The sequence below is a fragment of the Phyllopteryx taeniolatus genome, chromosome 11, assembly GCF_024500385.1.
Source record: "Phyllopteryx taeniolatus isolate TA_2022b chromosome 11, UOR_Ptae_1.2, whole genome shotgun sequence".
Lineage (NCBI taxonomy): Eukaryota > Metazoa > Chordata > Actinopteri > Syngnathiformes > Syngnathidae > Phyllopteryx > Phyllopteryx taeniolatus.
The window spans coordinates 29351874-29363022 of NC_084512.1; the positions used below are offsets into that span (position 1 = coordinate 29351874).

The 11149-nt window shown below is 46.4% G+C and overlaps 1 protein-coding gene across 1 annotated transcript in view; it reads right to left on the reverse strand.

Moving 5' to 3' along the window:
• Positions 1–3556: 3556 nt before the first annotated feature.
• The window catches only part of LOC133485649 (zinc finger protein 771), a 17456-nt gene continuing 9863 nt past the window's right edge, over positions 3557–11149 (reverse strand). The window contains exons 3-4 of the mRNA XM_061789706.1: positions 5807–6101; positions 3557–4778 (exon numbers count right to left, since the gene is read on the reverse strand). Coding sequence (XP_061645690.1) covers positions 4296–4778; positions 5807–6101 — 778 coding nt within the window. The 3' untranslated portion in view covers positions 3557–4295. The remainder of the gene's footprint in view (positions 4779–5806; positions 6102–11149) is intronic.

An 11149-nucleotide genomic window follows, 5' to 3' on the forward strand; every position in this document is an offset into this window, starting at 1 on the left:
AACAAACGTTTGGGAACTGAGGACGCTAATTGTTGAAGCTTTGTCAGTGGAATTCTTTCCCATTCTTGCTTGATGTACAGGTTCAGCTGTTCAACAGTCCGGGGTCTCCGTTGTCGTATTTTACGCTCCATAATGCGCCACGCATTTTCAATGGGAGACGGGTCTGGACTGCAGGCAGGCCAGTCTAGTACCCGCACTCTTTTACTACCAGGCCACGCTGTTGTAACACGTGCAGAATGTGGTTTGGCATTGTCTTGCTGAAATAAGCAGGGGCGTCCATGAAAAAGACGTTGCTTGGATGGCAGCGTACGTTTCTCCAAAACCTGTATGTACCTTTCAACATTAATGGTGCCCTCACAGATGTGTAAGTCACCCATGCCATTGGCACTAATACAGCCCCATACCATCACAGATGCCGGCTTTTGAACTTTGCGTCCATAACAGTCCGGATAGTTCTTTTCCTCTTTGGCCCGGAGGACACGACGTCCACAATTTTCAAAAACAATTTGAAATGTGGACTCGTCGGACCACAGAACACTTTTCCGCTTTGCGTCAGTCCATCTTAGAGGAGCTCGGCCCATAGAAGCGGGTGGCGTTTCTGGGTGTTGTTGATAAATGGCTTTTGCTTTGAACAGTAGAGTTTCAAGTTGCACTTCCGGATGTAGCGCCGAACTGAATTGACTGACATTGGTTTTCTGAAGTGTTCCTGAGCCCACGCGGTGAGATCCTTTACACACTTGTGTCGGTTTTTGATGCAGCGCCGCCTGAGGGATCGAAGGTCACGGGCATTCAATGTGGGTTTTCGGCCTTGCCGCTTCCATGCAGTGATTTCTACAGATTCTCTGAACCTTTTGATGACGATATAGGGATCGTAGATGATGAAATCCCTAATTTCCTTGCAATTGTACGTTGAGGAACATTGTCCTTAAACTGTTGGGACTATTTTCTCACGCACTTGTTCACCTCGCCCCATCTTCGCTTGTGACTGACTGAGCAATTGAGGGAAGCAATCATGGCACCCACCTGTTCCCAATGAGCCTGTTCGCCTGTGGGATGTTCCAAACAGGGGTTTGATGAGCATTCCTCAACTTTCTCACCACCTGTTTCAGCTTTTTTGGAAAGTGTTGCAGCCATCAAATTCTCAGTTAATGATTATTTGCTAAAAACAATAAAGTTGATCAGTCTGAACATTAAATATTTTGTCTTTGTAGTGTATTCAATTCAATATAGGTTGAAGATGATTTGCAAATCATTGTATTCTGTTTAACACAACGTCCCAACTTCATTGCAATTGGGCTTGTAATACGGTGCGCCTTATGTATGGCTGAAGTCCAGAAATAGACCCCATAATTGAGACTGCGCCTTAGAATCCGGTGCGCCTCCCTGTTCCCAAAGTTGAGCAGTAAGCAGAAAGACATCTCATGATCTTTCTTACTTTGTTAATAGTCATTCTCATATGCGAGTTTATTCAAAGTACTCGTTCCTTCTATCCAGCACACAACACATTTCCAACTCTATCCTTACTCACCCTGACCTGCTGTACATCCTTCCCATCTCCATCTCTGTCTGGCCAGTCTCTCCTTCCTTAGTATCCAACGTGGCATACATGACATCATACGCCTCTTGTTTGGCCTTTGCCACCTCTACGTATTCTTGTCTCCTCTCCTCGGTCCTCTCAGTGTCCCACTTGTTCCTAGCTTAACTTTTGCCTTGTATGATTTCCTGTACTGTGAGGTTCCACCACCGAGTCTCCTTCTCTCCTTTCCTACCAGAAGATACACCAAGTACTCTCCTGCCCGCCTCTCCGATCACCTCGGCAGCAGCGGTCCAGTTTTCTGGAAGCTCCTCCCGTCCACCGAGAGCCTGTCTCAGCTCTTCCCGAAAAGCTGCACAACACTCGTCCCGTCTCAGCTTCCACCACATGCTTCTCTGCTCTGCCTTTGTCTTCCTAATCTTCCCTCCCACCACCAGTCGTCTTCCACACCACCCTCCTATCCTGTGTAGCCACACTCTCCCTACCACTACCTTACACTCGGTAACCTCCTTCAGATGACATCATCTGCACAAGATGTATGTAATCCACCTGCGTACTTCTACCGCCGCTCTTGTAGGTCACCCCATACCTGCCTCTTCTGGAAGAAAGTGTTTGCAACAGCCATTTGCATCTTTTTTTGCAAATTCTACCACCACATTGAGTTCTAGCCTCTGTGCTTTCCTCTTCTCTTTCTGCCTAAGAACCCGCTTTCCACCTGTTGTTCGTCTTCGACCCACACTAGCTGAATTTGGGACGTTGTTAACCTGGGCCACGACGGCTCGTATGGAATTCTTTGGATGAACGCGCATATTGGTTTGGCCAAGTTTAAAGCCAGATCCCGTTCGTGACGCAACCCTCTGCACTTACCCGGGTTTAGGACTGGCCTAGTTTGCGCTGGCTTGCGCCCCCCATGGGCTTGCATTCATAAAATACGTCAAATGAACTTGTGAAATATGGACCATTAAGATCCATACTTCCTTTAACAAATGTGCCACATAGAGAATCCTTGTTTAAGACGGGTACTTACTCCACAGGAACAAGTATTTTCTTTTCTTTTTCTTTTGTTTTGTGGGGGGAATATTAGTAAAGTACTGTATGGTTATCCATTTTTCTGGCTGGCTTTTAAAAAAAAACAAAAACATTTTGGGGTTATGGGATTCAAGCACCTGGCATTTCAAACACTGACAAACATCCAATCCAACAACCAAAAACATTGTCTTCCTCTACAATAGATCATAAACGGCTTCCCAGTTACCTCGTTGAGCCACGTGATGGCGACCTGCGACCTTGTTCGGACACCAACGTTTGTTCCAGTTTGTCCTGCTGCTATTTTGTTTATCTGGATGGAGTTGGGTGCTTGCAGTCTGTCGGATTGCGTAGGAAGGGCTTCAATCAGCCAGGGACCGATTCCACAATGCCAGCTTTTATTCAGAACTCAAGGCAACGCTCGGGAATCATTTCCGCAAAACGTCCTGTATCCGTTAAGTCACGCCTTCAAAACAAAAGCACCCATCCCAGCCGGTTACTCTTGCCGATTTGGCGTATCCTCCGGCAAACTCGTTAGCCTCCCGCCAGTGGCTCTCGCGCTCATCAGGATTATCCGGTGTGCAGCTTGCGTGACCGACTAACCCTAACCGAGGTGGCAAGAGAGCTGGTCTACGTGCTAAGCTAAAGGCTACAGCCGCAGACCACCAACAACACACCGGACTCGGCCCCCCAGCTACGGCAGAAAAACCCGAAAGCGCTTTTCATCTACTGCAAGAGTCGAGCGTTGCTTTGGCGCCGGCTGCTTCCATCCCGGTGTGGCCGACAAGAGCGCAGCGCTGGCAAGATTGCGTGGCATCACAACATCAGACTGCACGGCCACATGCTGTCTTAGCCGATGGCCAACCACCAAAATGCAGGGGATCCACTGGAAGAATAACAACCGTTAAGTTGGTTTGTTTGTTTTTTACCGTCAGAATTTCAGAAAAACATTTTCTTTGTACTTTTCCAATTGGTACTTGAGAAAAAGAGCGAGGCCTGTTTTCCAGATTTATTACAAAATGAACACGTCAACGTTTTGTGCTAATTAGCAAACACGACACTGATGCAATACAATATGGAGGCTAAACGTGAACGACAAGCTTTTTTTCTTTTTCAAACAAACTTTCACCCCGTCCGTCCGTCCGTCCGTCCGTCCGAATTCTCAATGTCAACAACACGCCGCATGTCCTTTGCTCAACAAACGGACTAATCAATACGAAGCCAAACCTTCTCCTCAAACACGAGGAAGAAACAGAATCGGAGTGGGACCATTTTGTCCTTTGCTGCTGACGACGATGATGGCAGCGTTTCTACGGTAACAACGAGGGTCTTTGAGTGTGAATGACATTGAAATAGCTTTTATAGCTTTCGACTTGACAACATTGTTCCAAATTCCTAAATACGCCGGTTGCCCCGTGCTCCACGTCAAAAACTACAAAGATGGCCGAGCGGCTTCATGCATATCACAATATGGACTCAACAAACAGAACAAGCGGCCAATCGGATCACTCTGGGAGGGAAGTGAGTGCAGACATGAGAGATGAAAACATGGTCGTCGTGTTTCCATCCATACGGGATGCTTCCAATTTCATCTTGACAAAACAAAAACGTTCCAGTGGAACGCGGTTGGTCCGTGCGGCTTCCGGTTTTCTTTTTCGGGTGGGAAACGGCGTGCGGACGGGACGAGGGGGTGAGCTTTCGACGTCGCGGCCCGAGGGGACCCCGCCTCCAGCAGTCAGTCGGAGTCGGACTCGATGGGCGCCGTCTCGTCTAGTATGACCCTCTTGGCGGTGGCGCCCAGGTGCGCCTTCTTGTGGCGCGAGAAACTGGACGAGTGCATGAAGGTCTTGTTGCAGGCGGCGCAAGTGAAGGTCTTGCTCTTGGTCTTGGGTCGCTTGCCGGCGGCGCCGTCTGCCACCTGGTGGCTCAGCTGATGGCGTGCCAGGCTGGAGGTGTGGCTGAAGTGTTTCCCGCAAAGGCGGCAGCCATGACTCTCCGGAGCGGCGGGGCCGTCGCCATCCTCCTCGTCGTCGGCCATGTCGAGGGTTCGCTTGGTGCGGCTGCGGCGGCGGCGGCGGTTCTTCTTGCAGAGGGTGTAGAAGTTGGGCTTGTCGCGAGAGCACAGTTTGAGGCGGATCTTTAGGTCGGACGAGCTCTCGGCCACGTTCTCTTTGCCGGGTTGCGTGTAGCTGTCCAGAAGCTCCTTCACGTGCGTCACCTGTACGGTTGCAAAGGGGGGGGGGCGACATTTACAGGCAATCTCTGCTCAATTTCCAGGGGAATTTAAGATGGGGACCCTGGGAAACGGGCCACATTGGAAACTTTCCAGCAAAGGCAACAAATTGAAGCAGAAATATGGACGCTTTGTCATGTCAGGCAAATATCCGTGCAAAATACAGCGCTACCTGGAGTTGAATGCGTTCTGTGACCAATTGACAGTCCATTCCCAAAAACCGTCACATTTGTTTCATTTTTAAAAAAGAAAAACAGAAGCTGCAAAAACAGCATTGAACATGGAATTTGGGAATGTGGGAGGAAGCCGGAGTACCCAGAGAACAATTACGCGAGCACGGGGGAGGCGGGGGATGGGGTGTTAAACACCACACAGAAAAGCCAAAGCCTGGATACAACCAGTGACCTCTGAACTGTGATAAGACTTCAACAAAATGCCGAATGAGCACTCCCACCTCAGTGTAGCACTCCAAGAATTGTGAAAATGGGAAGTTGGGCTCTCGAGAATTGGAGTTGTTTGCATGTGGGGAAAAATTGGCTTTTTGTGTGACATTGCCTGTAGAAAATCAGGCCCAAAAATGCCTTCAAATGAGAGTCAAACAGTAGAAGTTGATCATCAACACACCCTCAACTGTTTTGTTTCGTCCGCTCCTCAGGGAAGCCCCTCTCCGATTGGCTGCCAACTTTCAGTTCAAAGGATCCACCAATAAGCTCATACGGGCCCAAATTCGGAGGGAGGGGTTCTCCAAGCGGATGCGTCAAAATGACTGTTTTGAACATTTTGAACGGCGCCAATTGCGCTGCAGAATAGCTCATTTATGTCAGTCATCAATCGGGAATATATCTGGTCCGGAGAATTTCAGGGGCATTTGAAGCGCTCGTTGCGTGGTGACCACTTATCAAGTTGCTAACCACTCGTGCGCCCCACGAAGAGCCAACCTTGAAACGTGTCAGCGAACGTTTAATACCCGTGGAAAGTTTCCAAGTTGGAAAGATTTTGCGAGGCTTCCTCACCTGATGCTTGGAAAGCTGCGTGGACGTGCGAAAGCTCATGTCGCACTGCGGGCAGGCGTAGAACTTGTCTCCTCCCGCCACCTGCATCACGGCCGCCGGCTGCCTCCGCCGCTTGGCCTTCTTGCCCTTCAGCGAGGGCCGATGGGGCGCGGCATGGGCCAGGGCGCCGTCCTTGGCCTTCTTGTGGATGAGGCGGTGTCGGGACAGGCTGGAGCTGTGGTTGAACTCCTTGCCGCAGATGTTGCACGGGTGGATGCGCCTCTTGCCGTGCAGCCGCAGGTGACTCCCCAGCATCCTGACACGCACACACACAGACGCACGACTTGGACTTGTGACGTGGAGCCGACCTACTCGCTACATGCTGCCCCGAATGCTGAGTGATGTGGCCATTTTGTCGTGTCGTGAGTCGAGGTTAGTGCCCTCAATGTATCCCACAATGCATCTGGAAAAGTAGTAGGGCTGCAGCTATTGTATGTTTTGAGCATCCATCATTGTTTTAATGAATGATGACACAAAGCCAAATCGATATCACATGAGAGGGAGTGATGTACTCGCCAACCTTCAAAGTGAGAGCCACTTCTTTGCTACCGATTTACACGAACGAAGGGCTACTCGTTTGATGTGCACTTCAGAGGCAGCTTCAGGTTCAATTACCGTGTACACCTTATTCATACTACGGCTTAACTGACTCCTATCTTTCCATAAATTGATGAGGACACAATTAGTGGCTTGGTTCATTACATCCGTCAGAAAATCGGCAAACATTTTTTCAAAATGATTCAACACAAAGAAGCAGTCTGCTTTCATGGAGCACAAAAAGAATTTGGGAGATTGCTTACTAGTACGGGCGGGCCGGTCTGTACAGGTAACCCACGATTTGGGCAATAAAGAGAACAACTTTTTTTCTGGCAAAAACTGCATTTTGTAGTGGACCCAATGCTTCAACTGACTATTTTTTTTTTTTTTTAAACCAGGTTTTGTATCTCGTTTCCGAATTGTAAGTGAAGGCATGACTCGAGTCGAAGCAGCGCAGCCGAACCACACCAAGTGTATGATGACTCAAAAGTAATGATTGGTGGTTTGAAGTAGTAACTGTAGTCTCATTACTTTACAGGGAAAAGTAACACGTGACAAAACGGCAGCATTTTGCATCCCTGTACACCGACGGGCGGCGGCTGCCAGGCCCACCGGGAGCAATTCAGGGTTCAGCGTCTTGCCGAAGGACACTTCAATAGCGGACGGACAGTCAGCAGAGCCAGGATTCGGACCGGCTAACCTTTGCTTAGCGGACGACCCGCTCTACCAATTGATCCACAGCCGCTAAGGCTAGTTACAAATGTTTTCGCTTTCAAATAAAGACTCCTGCAGTCGTTTGAGACTTGGAGCTGAAATGTTACCTTTTGGATTCACTCGACTGTCGCGTATCCAGCCGACCTATCGGGGATACGAACACAGCGTCACACGCTTAGCCGCCCCTGCTTCTTTAGTGTAGCATAGCATATTGGCCACCACGGAAGCGAGGATAAGCGACTTAGAGGAACAGCATTTGACGCCTCTTACTGCCTAGCATTCCACCAATAGTTCCCGAGCAGCCGGGAAAGCGGACCGGATGAGGGACTGTCGGACGGAGACGCACGGACGAACGGCGGATCCTCCGGCTCCGTGGTCGCACGTGCTCGAAGGCAATTTCACACAATGATGTCATCAACAAGCGTTAAGTAATCGTGATTGTTTGGTAGAGTCCAAATCTCTAGCTTAGGCCAAATGTATACCGTCTACCACTTGTACTAGCAACACGACAAGATCGCTCGGTCAAAATGCCGAGTCTGGTCGGATCGGCCACCTCAACTTGTGAACCCTTCGAGCGATTAGAGCGTCAGGAGCAAGTGAATGACTGCGTTCCATGTTTTTTCCATGGTTCGCTGGAATCGTCCAGCTTTCGAAATGGCTTTTGTAACCCTTTCCATTCTGATGTCAATTGCTTTATTTCTCGACACTTCTGGAATTTCTTTGGATGGTGTCATTTTGTGGCAGCTTTTTTCGATCTTTTGTCCGACTTGATTTTGTCGGGAGAGATTCTGTTGAAGTGATTGTTTGATTGAACAGGTCCGAACAGGTAATCAGGCTTTGGTGTGATCAGTAAATATTAACCAAAAATTGTGATTCGCCACAAGTGGGGTCATTACTTTTTCACCCAGGGCCAGGTAACTTTGAATAATATTTATTATTATTAATGAAATCACCATTTAAAAACAGCATTTTAAGTTCACTTGGGTTATATTTGTCTGATGATCTTAAACATTGAAGTGGGGAAACTATGCAAAAATAGGAGCATTAGAGAAGGGGGACAATACTTTTTTCACTATTCGTATTGGTCGGTTTTTGTGTCTGCATTTGAATCGCCTCTTTTGTTGTTTTCCCTCTTTGTGCCGCTTTTGTCTCTTCCTTTTTCCCTCAATTGCTCAGCAGCATCCCAGTCATCAAGTCTTGTAATCACCAAATGAAGTAAATGATGAGATCACTCATTGTTTTTAATTTGCTCATTTCTGTCCGAAGAATATTTCATCTTTACTTATCAGAAAATCTGCCAATTTCAGGTTGCCGCGTTCGCTCGTATAATCCAACGGCAAAGGGTGATGCCGCACACGTGTTCGGAACAATGTCAAGACTTTTGACAGGAACGACTTGAGACGTTGGATGGGTGTCGATGGAATTTTCTGAGCCAATCAGAATAGAGTATTCACCAAAACCGTCCTGTAATACTGTGCGCTTTCACACCAAATGTAGCTACGCTTCCAAGCACCTTTTAAAAAAAAAAAAAAAAAAAAAAAAAAAAAAAACTTACAAAATTTGATTGATTTTTTCTTTTTTTTTTTTTTTTTTTTTTTTTTTTTTAAAAGATATATTTTGTTACAGAAAATATAGTGTCTGTAACAGTCTTGGAAACTCATATGTTTCCATACTTTTCCAGCCCTGGAACTTTATAAAATGCAATTCAATTTCCATTCTTCCAAAGGAATCCCGTGGCTACATTTTGTGGACAGAGAGGACGTAGGAGTAACATGGCTCATGTACCCAAAGAGGAGGCTTTTGGTGAAGTCAAATGAAGGAAATATTTGGTTCCTCTCAAGGTCTCTTCATTTTAGTTCCAACACTTCCAAAACTTCCAGTAGTATAAAGAATATTTGTCATATTCCGAGTCAGCTGATCTAAGCTCAAACGCAGTTTGACTGTACTGTATTATTATGTCGCGATACTAAAATGCTAGCTGCTCAAGTGAAGTTGCACAAAGGCTGACTGCCATTTATAAAGTAATGCCTTATTGGTTTTGAAACAAGAAATCCCCATTTTAAACTGAAATTTATTTAAATTTGTGTTTGAAATTGCTCCAGTGAAAATGTTTCTAGGCAAAAAAATACAGATTGCCGCAATGTGAATTTAAAGGGAAGATGAGAAGGATCGGCAAAAATATAAAAGTTTTCGTATTGAGATCAAAATTAGCATATGCAGCAAACGGAATTACATTGAACTTGTCAAATGTTTGTCATTTTTCACTTTCAATCTGCCGCCCGAAACGACGACGTCGCCTCTTCCGGTTTGAGCAGACGACGGGAAGCTGCATTGTTTACTGGCTCACGCAATAGTAAGTTCAGCAAAGAGAGTAGTTGTCCAGCCGAGTTAAGATGCCGAAATGTTTTAACTTCCCAAAGGACCCCCAACTTAAACGGGAATAGACAAGAAGTCCAGAGCCCACAGACTACTACTCTGCTGTGCACTACACATTTCACTCAGGACTGCTTCGAAAAGGTACCTGCGCGCCAAGAATCCCTTGGATTTAGCCTACAGCACAAAGGGAAGTGAAAAAAAGATGCAGTGCCAACAGTTTGCAAGCGACGGCAGGACTGTAAAGCCAGTACGAGCGCTGATACAGGAGCTTCAAAGCATACCGGAATGGCTGCGGCCAAACTCCAAATTGTCAAATTTGAAACCTGGTCATATAGAGTCTCGCCAAACATCTAACAAGAATATAAAGCATTGTATTGACACAGTGCACCCACGTTTAGCTCTTTACCGAGAACATCCATCAAATGATGCATTGATATTATAGCAACCTGCGTCTAGTATACACAAGGCCACGGACGCTAGCTGTCCACGGATGTGTTTTGATAGCAACGAAGACTCAAGTACAAGTGACATTGGTTCACAGTTTGTACACGAGCGCCTAAAAAAAAAGATACAAAAATCATCATCACATCTCAAATCATTCTTTGGATGATATTCATTTCAACAACAACTACTAAGAGTAAAGTCATTTCATGTAACCATCAGAACATACTCGTCCACGCACCATTGAGTGTTTTGGAACTGGCCGATAGCCTCGTCATCAGACTCGTCGCTATTTCCGACAACTTCAACGGCACCTTCGCTATTGTCATCTCTCTCTCGCATGGCTCAAACTGGTGGGACATATCACATCATCATCAAAAATAGTTTATCCGAATACTCGAGTATTTGATTGTTTTCAGTAGGACACTGGGATATTCAAATATTCGATAGCTGCAGCCCTACATTCAAGTCCCACGTTATATTGTATTTTTATTGTTCAACAAAACCCTTGCTTCGGGTCCGTGTGGGATTAACCTGCAAAAGAAAAATGTCCTTACATTTAGAAAATTGTTAAGTAAAACTGCTCGTCCCGTTCTTTCAAGCCTTCAAAAAGTTCACTTGACTTGACTGAGATGGAAGGAGAAGGACGTGCCAGAGGGTTAGGGTTACAACAACAACAACAACAACTTCATCTTGAAACTATTCATACAATATTCCTGGATTTCTTTCTCTCTCCCTTTTCTTTCAAAGCTCTTTTTAGTACAAATCCTCCCACCCCGTTTCACTCAAAAATGACAATGTGCATCCCGCCCTCCGAAGGGCCATTGTATAATTGTGGTTGTCCAGCCAGACATCTTTAGCAATTACAATTGCTCGTTATAAAAACTAAATCTCCTGCAACTCACAGTAAATGGCGATAGCATCAGATTAGATTTAAAAGGAAAAGTCAAGTCAATCAAGCAATCCAACAGGAACTGCACAAACAGCGCCCGGAATGCGCGTAGCCTTTCTGAAATATATAAATGACACAATATGACAGTTGCCTTAGTCATTCATGTCACTGTGTGGTGGGTTTGTCAAAAAAAAAATCCTATCAGAAAGGGCTTCCATGCATGATAACATTTCACTATCACTAGCACATAGCACATAGCAAATAGCACATCACCTATCCAGTGGGCGATCGAGGGTGGGCCACCCTACTTCCACCTCAAAAGAATCGGGCGGCGTACCAATCGA